General features: G+C 44.5%; 1 protein-coding gene and 1 pseudogene across 2 annotated transcripts in view; both read right to left on the reverse strand.

The window, feature by feature from the left end:
• Nucleotides 1-44: 44 nt before the first annotated feature.
• On the reverse strand, nucleotides 45-637 carry LOC308101025 (histone H1-like; annotated as a pseudogene). The gene has a single exon. The product of its transcript is annotated as a histone H1-like (transcript).
• Nucleotides 638-14,939: 14,302 nt separating this feature from the next.
• The window catches only part of LOC308100723 (rap1 GTPase-GDP dissociation stimulator 1-B), a 64,547-nt gene continuing 59,739 nt past the window's right edge, over nucleotides 14,940-19,747 (reverse strand). The window contains exons 12-14 of the mRNA XM_080449795.1: nucleotides 16,974-17,100; nucleotides 16,334-16,462; nucleotides 14,940-15,544 (exon numbers count right to left, since the gene is read on the reverse strand). Coding sequence (XP_080305921.1) covers nucleotides 15,417-15,544; nucleotides 16,334-16,462; nucleotides 16,974-17,100 — 384 coding nt within the window. The 3' untranslated portion in view covers nucleotides 14,940-15,416. The remainder of the gene's footprint in view (nucleotides 15,545-16,333; nucleotides 16,463-16,973; nucleotides 17,101-19,747) is intronic.

A 19,747-nucleotide genomic window follows, 5' to 3' on the forward strand; every position in this document is an offset into this window, starting at 1 on the left:
AAAAGAGCCTTTTGTGGATAAAGCTGGGACAGGTTTATAACAGTTTACTTCTTTTTGGGGGCTGCCTTCTTTGCTGCCTTGGGTTTGGCAACCTTCTTGGCTGGGGCCTTCTTAGCTGCTACAGGCTTCTTGGCTACTTTCTTGGGGCTCTTGACTGCCTTCTTCGGACTTTTAGCTGCTACCTTCTTGGCGGCAGGCTTCTTGGCTTTCTTCGGCGATTTCTTGGCGGCCACAGGCTTCTTTGCTGCCACCTTCTTTGGCTTTTTAGCCGCGGCGGGTTTCTTGGCAACAGCGGGCTTCTTTGCTTTCTTCACAGCAGGCTTCTTCGCCTTCACTGCTTCCTTGTTAATCTTGAAAGATCCAGATGCGCCGGTACCTTTGGTCTGAACCAGAGTGCCTTTTGCAACCAGGCTCTTGACGGCGATCTTGACACGGGCCTTGTTCTTCTCCACATCGTAGCCGCCGGCAACCAGAGCTTTCTTGACCGCAGCCAGGGACACGCCGCCCGTTCCTTGGAGGCGGACACGGCCTTGACGACAAGCTCAGCGACGCTGGGGCCGGTCTTCTTGGGTCGGGGAGCTGCCTTCTTCTTGGCGGCCTTGGCCGGAGCTGGAGCTGGTGCGACTTCTTCTGCCATGATTCTATTAGATTCTGGTGGTAGCTTGTTTTAATGTTAAGTCTCGGTACGGTAGACTAAACTGGTGGAGAACACAGTGAAGGGGCTGGACTTAAACACAACATGAGAACCATGTAGACTCATCGCACACAGCCCCTCTTCTCTAGGTGGCTTAATGTGCCAGTTGTGTTTTCTCCTCAACAAAAACAAGATATTATAAACGACTGTGTATAATATGAAATTTAACAAAGGGCACACCTTCTAGCACACAAGTGCCTTTTTGTCATGAACATTATTAATCCAGTACCTGGCCTGTAGACCTGCTCGCAATTTGGTGTTGGGGGAATTTTTCACTTGAACTGAGTTAGTGGGTCCCTAGACATGACAAATCACAGAGGTGCTTGTCCGCCATAGTGCTACGAATGGTGCAATGGCCAAATCAAAAATGGCCGCCATCGGCTATGATCATATGATTATTATTATTATTTTTTTTTTTTTTTAGTGAACGGATTCACGTTTAGTAAGAGTTATACCGAGAAATAACCGCAAATAACCACCAAAAACTCGGAAATATCCGCCCAAAACCGCCAAAAAATCTGGGGGGGGCGCACGCGCGCGCACGCGACTTCGCAGAGGGCCCCGCATTTCTCCCAGACGGCTCTGGCTATGATGAAAATCCAACTTTTTTGTTTCTGAGTGTATATGTTACAGGGTGAATGGAGAGCCAGGGTGATTGAAGACAGAGCGCTTGTTTTTAGGCACGGGGCTTCGGGGCGATGCGGGGCTTTTCGAGACAGGGTTTATTAGCGAGGCTCGTGAGGAGGAGGAGGAGGACGGCGCTGCGATGCGGGGGGTTATTACGCGAGGCTCGCGAGGAAGAGGAGCCTCCTCCTCCTCCTCCTCCTCCTCGCGTTTTAAACCGTCCCGTCCTCTCCTTCTCTCCTTCTCCTCCGAGGAGGAGGAGGAGAAGGAGAGCGCGGAGAGGCGGGGCTTTGATGCGCCGACGGAGACCTGTCTTTTGTTGTTCCCCCCCACATAGCTATAGGGGAACCATAATATCTATGAGGGGAACGCTGAACACGCGTTCACACGCACGGCGCGCCGACTTAGTGGAGCTTGAGGCCGAGGAAGCGCGCCCTCGCGCCTCCAGGCGCGAGTGCCCGCGGTGACCGGCCGACGCTCCACTAGTCGACTCAGCGCCGTTTGATTTGTAAACCGATAGGGACAGAATAGTTCTTTTCATGGATCACTGTGTGTGTGTGTGTGTGTGTGTGTGTGTGTGTGTGTGTGTGTGTGTGTGTGTGTGTGTGTGTGTGTGTGTGTGTGTGTGTGTGTGTGTGTGTCAGGGAGAAACTAAAACAAAAGCCAGCAGAACACAATAAAAGTATCTTAACAGTCCATTGAAAGCATGTGCGCGTGTGCGTGCGCGCACGCGCGTGTGTGTGTGTGACTGTGTGTGTGTGTGTGGTAGCGGCCATATATGCTTGTGCACAAGCCTGGCTTGTGGCTCCCTCTAGTGTCTAGTGTTGCTTCTACAGAATTGCTGGGTGGGTGGTAAAAACGAGCGAGCCTTCTTCAATCACCCTGGTTCTCCATTCACCCTGTAACATATATACACATGAAATATCTCCATTTCAACTAATTGTTGTGTGTGGAATTCATTTCTGATATTGTTTTGACCATTTGAGGTGATTTTGACCTTGAAAGGTCATGGTCAAGGTCATTTTGCTATTCCGAAGACTGTGGCCATTTTTAGGAGGAAAAACAGGTGCAATAAGTCTATTTCAACTATTTCTGACATTTAAAATTCATTTCTGATATTGTTTTGACCATTAAGGATCATCCTGTCATTGAAATATCAATGACAATGTCATTTTTCAATACCTCCATTATGATTTTGTTCTTTACTGTCCCTTTCATTGTATTTTTTCATAATGATTTCCATTGGACCCGTGTTCTGCTCAGATGCCAGGGAAAACTGCTTCGAGGTTCTGGCCCGGATGACGCACTGGTTGAGTGTGCCGTGTTTGGACCTGGTGTGATAGAGTCGGTGTTAAACGGCAGCCATTATGTCCGGGCTCTCACTGGGATGCTGATTGTGGAGGATGTGATCAGGTCGCTCCAGTGGGAGATGTTCTGGCACCACAAGGACAAAGCTGCATATCCAGTGCTAGCACAGGTAGAGGCACTGCACACTACGCTAGCTGCAAATCAAAGGTGCCCAGAGCAGTTTGAGGCTCTGATTGAACAAGTGGAGAAGTTGAATCAGCACTTTCTGGAGTTTGAGAAGGAGTGCAAGGCCAAGTCAGAGCTCTGCCAATTCTTTGGAGTTTGGCTGCAGTTGGTGGCCGTCATCAAGAATGCTGTAGTTTCAGAAAGAGAAGGAAACTGGAATCTACATGCGGCTACTGTTGAGGACTCTATGCCAATCTTTGCAGAATGTGACTGCATAAACTACCTGCGTCATGGTTCATGGTATCTTGAACAAATCAAGGTTCTAGAGTTCACACATCCTGAGCTCTACCGGCGCTTCTCTATAGGCCAGTGGGTTGTTCAGGATCGCCCAGGCTGGTTCTGCGCTGTAGGAGGTGACATGAAGGTCGAGCAGACCATTCAGCGAGTGTCGAAGGGTCCAGGAGGTCACTATGTAGTAGGAGCCACACGCAATGCAAACGCTGTAGCAGAGTTTGAGCTCTTGTTCCACGAGATTGGGTCAATCACCAATGTTCTCAACCTTCTCACCAACAACCACACCATGAAACACACAGAATGCCATCTCCAGCATGCACTGAGCACCACTCGCCGACTTACATTCAACCGGAATGTGGCGAAGCTGCTGGACTTTGTGCTAGAGCGTCAGAATCCATACTCAATGATGGTTAATGTGCCTGTGCCACTACACAATCTGCTCACAAAGCAAGCTGTTGACGAGGGGTCGTTCCACGCTTGCTCAACTGTCTCAAAAATGGGGAGCGTGTGTACTGCTCATATAGACAGGAGAGGTTTGTTGAGAAGACCAAGAAAATGAGCACAACCATACCAAAGCGGAAGCTACCTCATTTCAACGAGCAACCACAGAAGACACCAACAACCATTCTGAAGGAGCAGAAGTTAGTGTCATCCAAAGACATGGCCGAGGCACATAGGAGTATGGACATTGCTAAGGAGCGGGGCATGAACATCCGACAGATACTTACCCATGATGTGCTCTCAGCATCTCCCCTGTTTGATGGTGACCTTCCAGCTCATGTCAACAAGTCAAAACTTGTCAGTGAGATTGAGCCTGAACTTGACCTCAGCCTATGGAGTGCAAAGTCTACTCTTGCCACTCATGTTGTGGTAGACTTCATGTCGAAAATACGGCAGATGCCATTAGCACGATTCCCTACTTTAGGTGCTGTCATCAATACCATCATCAGCTCAACATTATCCCTCTGCCAAGAGCCAGAGTTCATCCATTTAATACTCGATTCCTACATTGAGATGTCTCTAAAGGAAGGGGAGCGCATGCGGCGCACAGACTCAAGAACAGGGATCGACATCATAGGCATGAACAGAGACACACCCATCCCTCAGCAACTTGACAAGTTCTGGGCGTCTGAGGTGAACAAGCGGAATCTACAGCTGCTAGTTCGGGATATGGTGTGCAGTCGAGCCTGTGGCAATACCACCATCATTGTCAGCTCTGTTGTCTGTGATGATGAGGGGCTCCCAGCAAAGGCGGCTGGTGGTGAAGAGATCCCAGACCTCTTGAACTGGATTGAGGAGGCTGACACCAGATTGGTAGTGCATGTGGAGTGGGCTGTTCGTGTGAAACAGAGCAAGAGAGTTGTAATAGTCTCAAATGATACAGACACCTTCGCATTACTGCTACATTACACCCCGTACTTCCAAGCACTGGGGATGAAGGAGATCTGGCAGCAGTATGGCACTGGTGAGAAGCGACGCATGCTTCCACTGCATCAAGCAGTCTCTAATCTTGGAGCACCACTAGCCAAGACGGTGATCAAGGCACATATCCTGACTGGAGAAGACTGCATGAGCAAGGTGGGGACAAAACATGCAGCTATGGCTTCTGACCCAGTACAACATTTAACACACTTTGGAGAGGCAGACACCTTGTCAGAACAAGACGCAGCATTGGCAGAGTAGTACTTGGTACGTGTCTGGGCAGGGGCCAGGTCAAGTACAACTGCTGAGACGTTTGATGACCTCAGGGTAGAAAGCTACACCAGTGCCAGTGCTGGAATTGATGCTCTCCCTCCCACAAGTAGCGTGATCAGAGGTCACATCCAACGGGGTGCTTTTCTGGTGCATAGGGCTTGCCACCTGCTTGCCACCTGCTTGCAACAGCCAAGCTAAGCAAGACTAGAGCCAATGGAAAATGGATGGGAGGAGCACTTTGGTACACTCCTGCCATCGAAATGTCTGAAGCCCTTACCACCGAGTCTGCTCACTGTATGCAAGTGTGCAGGCAAGTGTGACACTCTGCGATGTGGCTGCCGTGCTGCTGGAGTTCCGTGCATCATATTTTGCCATGGAAAACAGGAAAATCCTTCATGCAAAAACCCATCACACTAACCTGCATGCACATATATACAGTCTGTGCACTGTAAGAGAAAATGTAAAAAAAATATATATATTAAAAAAAAGAACTTCTTTGGAATAGCAAAATGACCTTGACCATGACCTTTCAAGGTCAAAATCACCTCAAATGGTCAAAACAATATCAGAAATGAATTCCACACACCACAATTAGTTGAAATGGAGATATTTCATGTGTATATATGTCACAGGGTGAATGGAGAACCAGGTAGATTGAAGACAGAGCGCTCGTTTTTAGGCACGGGGCTTCGGCGCGAAGCGGTGCTTTTCGAGAGGCGGGGCTTTGATTAAGACGACAACAACAACATGCGGTTGTTGTTGTCGTCGTACCAGGAAGTAACCAGGAAGCTACGCTGAGGAGCGCTGAAAATAAAATGGATAATATGAAAGAAAAATTCTATGACAGGTTGGATAAAGAAGCGGTTGGCCAAACTCAGCAGAGTAACGCTGTCTTTTTAACTCGCGAGACGGAGAAAGACATTATCGCTACGCTCGAGAGACCGCAGAACACATGCCCGAAGGACTATAGGTTGAAAAACAAATACCATTTAATTGACTTTTGCGGCACAAAGAAGATAGCCAGGCAAGGTGTGGACACTGTACTTGTGGCCAAAGAGGATTTATTTGACAGAATACACGAAGCCCACATTAGAACTGGACACAGTGGTCGTGACATTCTGCACAAAGAGCTGCGTCGGTCATTCTACAATGTCACCGAGAGGAGTGTCAGTGTTTATTTGCGATTGTGTGAGGCATGTCAACTAAAACAAAAAAAAGTTAAAAAGGGTGTTGTGGTCAAGCCTATCATTTCCAACTACATGAACTCGCGCTGTCAGGTGGATTTAATAGACATGCAGAGCAATGCTGACCGGGAGTACCGTTTCATCATGGTCTATCAGGATCATCTGACCAAGTTTGTCTGTCTCCGACCTCTGAAAACAAAGCGAGCAGAAGAGGTGGCCGACCATTTACTTCACATCTTTAGTGACAAAGGTGCGCCACTAATTCTTCAAAGTGATAACGGCCGTGAGTTCGCTAACAAACTGGTTGAAAGGGTTGTCAGTATGTGGCCAGAATGTAAACTTGTACATGGCAAGCCCCGTCACTCTCAAAGCCAGGGCTCTGTAGAGCGTGCCAACCGTGATCTCGAGGACATTCTAGCAATGTGGCAACGGGACAATCACACGTCTAAGTGGGCTGACGGGCTGTGGTTTGTCCAGTACGCCAAGAACAGACGCTTTCACTCTGGAATAGGAAGGAGTCCATATGAGGTTTGTTGATGTTTCATCTTCTGCTATTCTTTTTCAGAATGTTACCATTGTAGTTCTATGTTTTATCTAATAAAGTTTTTTTCAATCAATCAATCAAGGCCATGTATGGGAGGCCATATTCATTACAGTGGGACTAGAGGGGCTACCAAAGGAGGTCACTTCTAACATCACCACAGAGGAGGAACTTATGTCCGTTTTTGCTGATGGGGAACAAGAAAATAAAGACCCCTGCTTGTGTGTGTCCTGTCAGCAAACGACCTCTGGTGGACACAAGTGCGCCATATGTGGCCAGGTCAGTGTAACATGTCTTTAAGTCAAAGACGCCTGATTATGGAACCCACATGAGTTCTAGGACAGAACAGTCTCCCATTGTGTCTTGATTGGCTCCCTGGCAGGCGGCATAGCTTTACTGAGGTTAGGTTTAGGGTTAGGTTTAGGCATAGTTTTACTGAGGTTAGGGTTGAAAGAAAGTCTTTTTGGGATCTTGCTATTTTTCAATTTTAATGCCCTTATAATTTCACATTCTGTTTAACTAAATATTTTCCCTAAGTTATTTTTAGCTGTTTTACCTTTCCTAGTATAATTATTTAAGTATAGTTTTGGACCAGACCGCGACGGAGGGGCGCAGTCTCAAGCGAACTTGAGCCACGAGAGGCACCACCGAGCGCGCTAAGGCGCGCGAGTTGCCGTGCCGAACGTTGCGAAGTTCGCTTTGAGCCTACTCAGCCCCGTCCGAATTATGTACCGATAGGCACAGAATAGTAAATGATGTTGGTGGGGACTGCGTTTGCCCCAGCTGCCACTCCAAGTGACTACTGGTCAATCCTAGTGCGTCTGCTGGGACTTACACAACTCTTCATTTCTGCTACAAAGGGTTAGGGTTAGGGTAACGACATATATAACAGCATAATTACATAACATGTGTGTTTCATTTTTCACTGTAATTTTATTCTGTAGGTATGTCATGCGATTCAGCCCTGCAGTACTGCCAGGGGTGATGAGGAGGAAGGCTATGGGGCAGCTGTTGTGTGCTGTCACTGCCACACAGCTGAAAAACAGAGGGAGCGCCGCACAGCAGCCAAGAGGAGGCAGGAGAAGCAAGCCGAGAGGATGTTGGAGATGTCTGCCAAGCGCTTTAAAGCGGCTGAGCTTGGGCAGTCTGTCAGGGTCTCAGTTACTGATGTGGACCGGGCAAAAAATGATCCACGCAACGTGTTGGCTGTTGTGCTCAACATGTCTGAAGATGGGTTCTACAGATTGGGCACAAAAGTGGGGTCCTTAAACAACTATATGCACGCAACCAATTTGACCCGTGTTTAGAGTCCTTTATAAGCATTGCAGATGTGCCCACAGATAAAGAAGTGTCTTTGCGTCAGGCAGCCACTGCCCAGTCAGAGGGTAATGGACAAGGTTTCCAGAAGTGTAACTGCAGGCAAACCAATTGTTGCACCACTAACAGATGCAACTGCAAAGCAAAAGGGCTGCTGTGCAATAGCAAATGCCATGAAGCAACCTCCTGCTCCAATAAGTAGGTTATGACATAGCGTAGCATCACTGAACATGTAGGCCTACCTGTATTAATTAATATTTATTTTGGACTGTTTGCACTTGTTTTGCACAATGAGTTATTTAATTTAAAGGATGAATTATTACATTTATGCAATTGTTTACAGCATGGATTACTTTTATTTATTTAGTTGATGAATTATTTGATTTAATGGATGAATTTGGTGGTATTCCAATAAATGAGCAGCATGGATCTGGTGTTGCTGTACTTTACTTACTTTAATGGATTAATTCTTTGAATGCTCATTAATGAGCTATTGCAGAAATAAACATTTTCAATTCCATGAAACTGTTATCTTATTATATGTTATATATGTTGTGATTGATTAATGAATTCATGTGGGGGAAATAATTAATAACATTAAAACGAAATGAAGACCGGGGAATTTAATTTAATTCATGTGTGGGGAAAACATTTGACAGCGTCACCGGCTCGCCAGCTCTAGAGCAATATAATGGAGACAGTATGACACTAGCGTCGACTCCCGAGCTAGTAACTAACAGGATATATCCGTTATATTATACCTCTATGGATATATCCTGTTTCTCGTATAATATAACTCCCATGGTAAGCATATGCAGTCCGGAAGTCCGCTACTCTCTCCATTATAGTGCTGTAGCCAGCTCCCAGTTTACATTAGCTGCTAGCTTTGAATAATAGCTAGCGATTTTCATTCATGTATGAGTGTGTGTGGGGAACATTATTGCTACGGGACTACTTCTCGGCCGGCGGGGACTCGATCGATCGCCGAGAAGACCTCCTTCTTTCCTCAGCGTTTCCTAGTTAAGTCACGATAGGAACAGAATAGTAAATATTGTTTCCGCGGAGACTGCTTGTTGTCGCACTAGCTTCCGGAGGGAGGGTGCGCGCGCGCGCGTGTGTGCGTGCATGCACGTTTGAGCATGCCTGTGTGTGCGGGTGTGTGCATGCATGCGCGCGCATGTGCGCGTGTGCGCGTTTGAGCATGCGTGTGTGCGCGGGCGCGTGCATGCGCGCGCATTGTGTGCGCATGTATGTGCATGCGTGCGCATGTGTGTGCATGCGCGTGCGCACAAACGCACACACACACACACACACACACACACACACACACACACACACACACACACACACACACACACACACACACACACACACACACACACACACACACACACACTCTAGTCTCCCTCTAGGCTTGCATTGCCCTCTAGCGTTGGTTTTACAGAATTGCCTGAAAACAAGTGCTCCTTCTTCAATCTACCTGGTTCTCCATTCACCCTGTAACATATACACTCAGAAACAAAGAAGTTGGATTTTCATCATAGCCGATGGCGGCCATTTTTGATTTGGCCATTGCACCCATAGATATATATAAAGGCTAGATGGCTCAAGGGGACGGCGCAAGCGTAGCTCAACCGCGGCCATCTTGAAACAGTCATTCATAACATTATGTCTATGGTGCATATACTTTGAAATAACCATAGCGTGCTCAATTTACATCCGATTTTCAAACGGTTTGGTGTGTTGTAAACACCAAAGATGTAGTTATGATACTGCATACTTATAATTATAATCATGTTTTTTTATTTTTTATTTTATTTTATAATTTTATAATTTTATTACATCTTTGGTGTTTACAAAACACCAAACCGTTTGAAAATCAGATGAAAATTGAGCACGCTATGGTTATTTTAAAGTATATGCACCATAGACATGTTATGAATGACTGTTTCAAGATGGCCGCCATGTGGCAACGTCGTACTCCATTGGCCAGCAGCGCGGGTGAGTCATCTAGCCTTTATATATATCTATGATTGCACCATTCGTAGCACTATGGCGGACAAGCACCTCTGTGATTTTTCATGTCTAGGGACCCACTAACTCAGTTCAAGTGAGAAATTCCCCCAACACCAAATTGCGAGCAGGTCTACAGGCCAGGTACTGGATTATATCTGAGACGCGAAGAACGCCCTCGTTTGTATTGATAGGCTCAACATCTCACTCTTCAAAGGGCAAAACACAATTCCTCCATCATTTTCCTTCTAAAACGATGTTAAACTATGTTACATTAACACCAATCCTCTTAATCCTCTTAGCAGACATACCCAACGACAGGATAACATAAACTATACTCTTGTTTTATTATCCGTTTAGTTATAAATAGAAGGTGTTCTGACCTTAGTAAACACACTCCAGTTGATGGCAGCGACTCCCATTGACAGCTATTGAATGGTGGAAAGCTTTGTTCATTTGTGGACGAAAATTACTGTGAATAATTAACATCTGATCAAACTAAAGTCAACAAAATAACATCTGATCAAACTAAAGTCAACAAAATAAAGCTCATCTTATACAATCAACTGTCGCTGTCTGTACCTTGCTTATGGAGACAGACAGGCCGGTACAGGCTGGTACCCTTCACATTTTAAAACTTCATGATGCAATGTATTCTGCTGCATCCCGTTGTATGCTTAATTAATCAGAAAACAGTGGGACTTTTCCTTTCCTGAGACCTTTTCCTCCCTTACCTCGACCTGACATCTTTGCAGCTGCAGTATTAGAAGAAGTTACTATTTGTTGAAGCCATGCTGATTTATTTGTGTTCTGAGGACGTATAGGAAGACAGGCAGACAGCGCTGTGTGGGCGTGGCCAAAAAGCGCGCGCGTGTGTGCACAAACATGCATACGCGCGCGCGCACGCACACCCACCCACCCACCCACCCACCCACCCACACACACACACACACACACACACACACACACACACACACACACACACACACACACACACACACAATATTGCGCGCGCAATATTGCTAGTCAACTCCTCTCCTTCATATCACGTTAATGCTGTTCATGTTTCCCCCCTACCCTAATATGTAAATTCAAGACACTGATGCAATCATGTATTTCCAACATTGGTTATTATCCATTTACAATGCTCTGGGCCTTATAATTCTTTCAGACTTTTAGACATAAACATAAATAAATTAACGTATGTATTTAATCTATGAAGCATTAATACTCTCGTAATTTGACGTTTCCCATTTACTACACAGAGATCATTTTGATGATGTAGAAGTGGACCAAAGGGATAATATCTATACAGACAGATCCCCATGTTCAATGGCACTACTCAATGTTATTTTTTTTTACAATGTAACATTTTTGTACAATGTTAATTTGAAGAACCAAAACATACATTGTCTCGACAGTAATTTATGGCTGAAAAATATACCGTAGGTCAATATTTATTAGGACGGGGTTACTTGCGACAGTGAGAGGAAATGGCAGGGGAGAAATGTGGAAGGAAATGTTAACAATTTTTGTCTTAAAGGGCAAAACCACTTTGGTAGAGGTTTGGGTTGTGTAGTTACCTTGCCATGATGTAACTCCAAAGGTGGACAAGAAATCACAAATAATTGTTCCATTGATTAGATGGATAATTCAAAATATGCTCCTCATTGACTTCCATTGCATGGTAAAACTTTAAAAGTATCTCTTTTAGCACATAAACGGACGCAAACAAAGCTGATTCAGACAATATAGAACATCACCAAACCCAGTACTGTATGTTTTTTTAATAAAAATGTCAACTTCCTGTTGATTTTACTATTTGAAGATCCGGATCCGCGGATCCAGTCTGGGTTTTCTTCCTAATAAAAATGCCCAAATCAACAGGAAGTTAACATTTTCGCAATTCCAAAGCAAGTGTCTTGCAGACAAAATTGGCCCATTTTACCTGTACACCAGTTTCTGTGAACTATACTGATTAAATCAATGCTTGTCACCCTATGCATACTTGATCGGAGATAATGTCCAGTTAATGACCCCCAACTGACTTAGTACTTATAGGATGACTTACAGCATCATCTTGTACACTCCTCAAAGCCCCCTTTGTTTGTTTCCTGACTTCTATCTGGCTGGCATTGCCCTTAGTGTGTGCAGTAAGATTACTTATTTGGGCCATATTATCTCCAATGACCTTTCAGATGACAAGGACATCTATAGGCAGCGGAGGAAGCTGTATGCCCAAGTGAACATGCGGTGTCGCAAATTTAGCATGTGCTCGGTACTTGTGAAGACCTCTCTCTTTAGATCCTTTTGTACACCACTGTATACTGCCCACCTTTGGTGTCGCTACAGACAAGGCAGCATCAGATGACTCACAGTGGTCTATAATGACTGATTGAGGCTGCTGCTGAGAGCTCCAAGAAGCTCCAGTGCAAGCCAGATAGCGTTTCAGCCCAGCCCTGCACATGAACTCTGCAGCCGCACTGAGGCCCCTGCTGGAAAGCATCCCAGCCCAAACATTAACGTAACTAATAATTGGGCCACGCGACCCTGAAATGACCGTAATAATCCTAAAACGGGAACGAAAATATTTGATTAAAAAAAAAAAAAAACTTTGGCGTACCGGGCATTTGCCCGGTACGCCAAATGGCCAGTCCACCCCTGGTGATATGGATCTCCCTGGGTTTGAAATAAAGATTTAATTGATATAAAGGACAAAAGCGTTGAATATTATACCATCTAATTCCCAAACGTCTCATTGGTGGACTGTGGTCAGTTCAGAAACATGCCCACCAGTGATGGGATTCCAAGATAATAGAAACAACAGCCATTCTCTTCCTGGAAAGTTAGTTTGCTGAAATAGAAGTGATTGTAGAAGTGATTGTTCTTGCATTAATACATAAATAAAAAACTGGCAGGCAGGTTTCTGAACTGTCCACAGTCCTCTGAGACACAGAGCAGACAGAAATGGTTAATCTATCTTAAATAATGAACATTAATAATAATAAATAAGAATGAGAAACATGCATTCAGTCAGAGAGTTGTTTTGGGGGGAAGACATTGTTTAATTAATGTTATGCTCATTCAAGAACAATGCTCTGGACATTGTTGAAATTCACCCTCATGAATAATTAACAAATACTTAAGATTTATTCACAAAATCTAGACTTTATACATGAGTCAAGACAGACATAACACTGAACCATAACAGAGATATTGCTGATTTATTAGACCAAATAATACTCTCTCTAAGATGCACACGCCAACACCTCTCTTTACAACACACACTTGTCCTTGTGGCTTAGCACCGTGTTTCCCAAACACTGGGTCGGGACCCATTTTGGGGTCGTGGACCTATTTTTTAATGGGTCCCAAGTAAATATCCTGTTTGGGTTTTATTTGTTTGTCTTCCAAAAATAATGAAAACCCCAAATATTTTCCAAAAATGTTTTAACAGATTTTCAGAAATGACAAAAAAGACAATACAATCTGGGGAAGATGTAAATGTTTTAAGAAATAAATAAATAAAATTCAAACATTTTGCAGACATTTTATTTAGATTTGTATTATAAAATAGTGAAAATAGCCAATCTGCAAGCTCTCATCGCGAAGCGTTGTGAGCTAGTAGTAGTTTCAACTGTTTGTTTTGTATCGTTTTTTATTTTTTTTCAAATGGGGCCTAAGTGATTAATTCATAAAGTATTTTGATACGTTCAGGTCACAGGGAGACACTAAATGAAATGTCTCTTTTGGGTCTCGAGCTAAAACGTTTGGGAAACACTGAGATTGACACAGAATTGCTTTGTATAGAGCTGCTATTATACACATAGTTTGTATATATTGTTGTATACATATAGAAATGTTTGATGATAGCCCAGCAGTTTAACGTAATGTGCATGTACAGCATGTGGCTTAATCGCCTTGTGCTTCTCTAGGTTAACACAATTGTCAGATGCAGAACTTGAAATTGTTGCCAGACCCAAGGGGTCGGCCTACATGAGGCTTTGTCCCCTTTCGTCCATACATGGGCAAAAAAGAGGGTTAGGGTTCGCATGACGTGTCAAGCTGACACGTCATGCGAAGTCCGGCGTGACGTAGTGCTCTGATCTTATAAAGTACTAGGAATTTATTCTGGGTCTGGCAGAAACAGGTCTCCTGGTCTTGTTTATTGGCATACAGCAGTGGTTCTCAATGTCCGGCCCGTGGACCAAATAGACCCCTTACAGGTCGGTAACTCTGAGAGTGTAACAAATGGAACCAAATGGACCCGTACGAGTCCATTTAACTCTCTGAGTTAAATAAGCACAGAGAATTTTACAGTATAGATTACGATTCCAGAATAGTTATGCATTAGGCCACGGATGCCCATTGGATACAATGTTTTAATTTCTGGGACCCCCAATCTACACTGGAACCATTCCATTTGTACTGGTGCGTCCTCGGGACCCTACTTTGAGAACCAGTGGCATACAGTATTCTTGCAATACGTTTTGTGTGGAGCAGAACGTTACGAGGCCGGCCCTCTCTTCATGGGCTCCATTCTGCCATTCTGCCATGATGGTAATGCTGAACAGTCCAGTTTAAAGAACTGGTTTGATGCTGGTACAGTACATGAGTCAGTGGACGCGGTCCAGAGTCTATGGATGAACTGGATCTGATTCCAGTTCCCTCAAAAAATCTCCAGGCTAAAATACATACAAGTAGATGGGATGATTCTAGAGTTAAAATGTGTTTGTGTGACAGCGAGCCCACGGGCAGAGCACTGCAAAAACGAACCAAGCTTAGCAAGTGATTTTATAATTTACCATACGTACTCGAGGCTCACCCTAGTCGGGAAAGATGTAAAGTTATGTGGAACCTTTGTATCCGTTGTCAGAGTACCCGCTATACCCTGTTTGTTTGACTGTGTCCCTTTTATGCCCCTATATGGCGATTCTGTATCTATCTGTTTGTGTCCCTTTTATGCTCATATAAGGAGTTCTATGTGAGGCATGCCCACATATGGAGTCCAGGCCAGTCTTTGACGTCAGCATACTCCATATATGGAGAATGGAGATTTTCATGTTTATCAATATTATTTGGCGAACCGCTGATCCGACTGACTTTCCCCTGATCAATTACTTTTTCAATTAATCACGTTCAATAATCTCATTCTGATAACCAGTGTTATTTTATACTTCACCTCACAAATGGTGCTCTGCAAGAAATAGTGAAAATATATGCAGTATGTTTTTTCCTTTTTTAAGAAAATATTACCGCAAATTGATCACAAAAGAAGCAAAAGGGACAACGGATGGAAATGAGCATTCTTGCCACATATTGACACAGCATCCTCAACTCAACTGTATATATTGTTTCCGTATGCCGTGATCATCCATACGTGCTGTCCCTCCCAGAAAAACAAATGAAGTAAAGTAAGAGGTCTCGAAACAAGCAAAGCGGGTCTACCTAGTGGCAGGACGATAACTTGATCTAATATGCCTCAAAACGGTGAATGCGAATAAAAGATGAAAATCACTTGGTACGTTTAGTTGTTCTTTTTTGTAGTGAAGTGTGTCAGTCAGCTGCGTCACTTCTAGATCTAGCTGGTGTCACTGAGCATGGCCAGCACGGAGGAGGCCTGTGATGACAGCTTGGGGCTCGGGTGTTCAGTCAGTTTACTGAGGCTTTCCTTCATGTTCAGGCCCAACATCTCCTCCTTCATCACACCTGATGACAGATAGTAGAGAGAAAACAATGTAGTGCCTCAAATAAACTACAGGATACCTGGTAAACAATGAACCTAGCATCTGTCTAAACAACATGCTATCTAAATAGCATTATGTAGATATGACACTATACTATACCAGGTAAACAATGCACCTAGCATTGATTGATTGCATATTTTTGTATTTGTATTTTTACCCCAATTTAGTCGTTATGCCAATTAATTCCTCCCCAGACACATTTCTGTGCCGTCACTGCTGTTGTATCCTACTGACTAACCTGCCAGTGAGGAGCCCTCACAGGGAGGACGTAGAGCCTCCTCCCGCCCAACACTCCCTGCTGACAGTTGCCGCCCCCGGCCCGCAGGAAATGAATACATGCAGAGAAACCCTCTCCCGCCCCGGCTTCCCTCCCCCGAACACGGGCCAATTGTGTTCGTTTTGACGCTCGACAAAGCTGGATGCATCACGGTGGATTTGAACCCACAACCTCCCAGTGGTGGTGGGCAGATACTTTACCACTGCACCACCCGAGCACAATTGAATACTGCATTAACACGATTAGAACAGTACAGGTAGTAAAGTCAAAGGTTATGCTAAAAGGATAACACAAAAAAGCCCCAGGAACTTGTTTCCATTGTGGTCACTTGTACTCAGTTCATCAGTAATACATCTAATTTACAAACAATACAATACAATACAATAACAACATGCTATCTAAATAACACTCTGGGTTTGAGTTCGTTGTCCACCACACTGCGTGTACATGTTTGGTCCGAAGTGTAGAACATACCAGAGTTTGCCATGCTGCAGATGACCCCTAACGCGCTGAACTTGACTTCCACCGAGCCTGCGGGGTCCTCCAACATCTGCTGTATCGTAGGCAACAATTTGGCTTCTCGGAATGAATCACGCAGGGACTCTGCACCATATCATTACACACACAGGCACACACACAGGCACACACACACACACAGGCACACACACACACACACACACACACACACACACACACACACACACACACACACACACACACACACACACACACACACACACACACACACACGCACACAGTTCAGAGCAGGATTAAATCAATCAGAGGTTCTAAAAGTCGGTTTTGATATGTTTTCGGCTATTTGGCCAGCCCTTGTTCTCTACCATACAGATTGGTTATATTCATTCAAATAAGTTTAGATCACAGCTTTAATACATTACATCCTACAGCCCATGAAACAAAGGTATATGCTAGGTCAGTGATTATCAATATGTGGGACAATCATTAATAAATATACTAGAAAATGGACGCGGCCCACTCATCAGCCCACTTACTGTAATACGGCAGCCGAAAGTGGTCTGGATTTTCAAGTGGGCCCTGAAAAGGTTGAGAACGACTGTGGTTAGCATCAAAACATTACGGCGGAGTCTCTCACCGATGTCAATGGCGGACGCTATCGCCAGGGCGACCAGGGCCTCGTTCTGCATGATGACGTGTTCGCTGGTTGCCATGGAGATGAGGTGTCGCACCCCGTCCGCTTTGGTCACGGCACGGATCACTTCCTGTCCGGAGAGGAAGTCAGTCTCAATAAGGTCATGAACTGGGGTGCGTGCGTTATTTTACTTGTGAGGACCAAATGTCCCCACAAATATTTGAGAAATAGACGTTGTGAGGACAAGTACAAGATAAATGGTTAAAACAGATTTTTTTAGATACATTTACAATTAGAAAAAGATTCAGGTTGGGGTTAGGTCTGGGATCAGACATTAGAGGTTTGGTTTAGGAATTATAGACAGAGATATGCCCGATTTGTACTTAATTGTGAGCTTTTGTCATGCACCTGAAAATAGCCGATCTACAAGCTGACAACGCGTCGCAGCGCAACGTGTTTGACAGCTTGTAGATCTACTATTTTTCGGTTAAAATGGCAAAACAATTGTTAAATGCCATTCATGAAATTGCCGACCTAAAAACCCCTCAAAAGTATAGTAATGCAATGTGTGTGCGTGTGCGTGTGCGTGTGCGTGTGCGTGTGTGTGTGTGTGTGTGTGTGTGTGTGTGCGCGTGCATCTTTCTGTGCGTGCGTGCGTGCGTGCGGGTAAACATATTAAAATAAACTGTTAATATATGTGTGTCTGCACATATCCATTCATCATCATCATATCTATAATTATTGAGAGGTATTGTGTATGTGAACTCAGTCAGACCAAGTGCAGATGGCTATTGTCAGACTATAATTCTATTTTATTTGTAATCTTATTCCAATCTCTCTACTGTGAACTTTACATATCCTGTGTGGTATGCCTTTTTGTATGTATGCCTTTACTATATGTATAGAGATAACAGTGAAATGAGGATAAAAACAAGTATAACAATAGCCATTAGTATAATGTTCTCTAATATTATTTACATGCACATGTAATAATGGTGAAGATCAACTATCAATCATTGAGTGGGGGGCCCCTGGAACACCCTTGTAGCGTCTGCTGAGGGTTCCCAAACCCCATGTTGAGAACCTCTGTATAGTGTACATTATGAGCATTCTGAGCTTCAAATGTATTGTCATTGGCAGCCCAACATATTATCTGGCACCATCTCCTGGCGAAACTGAGAACAACACGGGAAGGGGTAGTTTAAAAAAATACAGAAACAGATATTTTTGTATTGTTGCAATCATGTGGTGCATAACAGAACATATCTGGTGTCGACATTGTCCTTGAAGTTGTGATCACAGGCTGTATGTAACCTTGTCGGCAATGGTGTCAGAACTTCAGAAGTACACATATTTACTTGAGTAGCATTACCACAATGTATTTCATTTCATTTTTTTTGTATAGTTTTCAAAATGTGTGAAAATCTTTCAAAAATAGCAGATCTACAGGCTCACAATGTGTCACAACGCGACACTACCCTCCCAAGAGAGACAGATCCGTTTTGTAGCAACTAAAAAACTCTATTAGAATCAGAATCAGAATCAGAATCAGTTTTATTGTCACATCACAGGTTTACAAGGTAAAAAAGTGGGTGAAATTCTTTTTTGTACATCGTTCCCATCGCAACGTTAGTTTCCATAGAAAGAAGAGGGGGGGGGGGGGAGAAGAAGAGGGTGGGGGGCAGGTGGGAAGGAGATCAAAAACAAGAGAGCAACAGAAGGCCAGACAAGTTATCTACATATTTACAAATTACCTGAGATAATAAAAAAACTAAAAAACTAAACTAAGGTGCCTGAGCATAGCAGCAATGTATAGTATACTGTGCATGTTATACTTATACTGTGCATGATAGACAAAGGACGTTAAGGTGCTTAGAGGAAAAGGAGCACAATAAAAAAGACCCAAAAAAAGTCAGTGCGTTATACAAGGGATTAAGGTGCAAAAGGTCAGTGCGTGTCCACCTAGAGTGGACTGACCCTAGTATAATCCGCATGTAGCTCCATGAGGGAGTGCAACAAAAAGTCATTTGTACCTGGTGTAGTCCACAGGTGTGTCCGAGGGGGGGCTAAAGTCCAAGTCATTGTCCCTGGTATAATCCACAGGTGTGTTCAGGAAGAGCCAGAAAAGTCTGCGCCGCCTGCTGTCAGGCTGCTGAACTCATCCAGGCTTATGCCCCATTCAGCATTCTGACAGCAGCTGGATTGAAACTACACCAAAATCTGGTGGTGGAACTCTTGATACTGCGGTAGAGCCCCTTGCCCGGTCGCGGTCGTTGTAGGGGGTTGAACAGTCTGTGACTTGGGTGGTGCTTGTCCTTGATGATGCGCTTGGCTTTGACCACGCACCGCTTTTTGTACAGTTCCTGGAGCGCTGGGAGCTCGATTCCCATTATCCGCTCTGCCGATCGCACTACTCGTTGTAGGCTGACCTTTTCTCGGGCAGTGCAGTTCCCGTACCAGGCCGTGACACAGCCTGTTAGGATGCCTTCAACAGAACTGTTGTAGTACAGCCTGAGGATGCGACGTCCTACTCCGAGCTTCTTCAGGCGGCGGAGCCAGTACAGTCGCTGCTGAGCCTTTTTCCTCACGTGTGTGGAGTGCGTCTTGTTATGGAAAAATATAAACTTCACATCATTATAAAGGAAATAATTCCACAGAGAGTAGAGTGGATGAACCAGCATATATTTATTATACTATACGAGAGCTCTCGGAGACTGCCTACATGCAGCCTCCCGATTGCTCAGTTGTGTGTCTCCTTTATACACAAGAAGAGAACA

Source organism: Gymnoscopelus braueri, assembly GCF_963280865.1.
Source record: "Gymnoscopelus braueri genome assembly, chromosome: 14".
NCBI classification, from domain to species: domain Eukaryota; kingdom Metazoa; phylum Chordata; class Actinopteri; order Myctophiformes; family Myctophidae; genus Gymnoscopelus; species Gymnoscopelus braueri.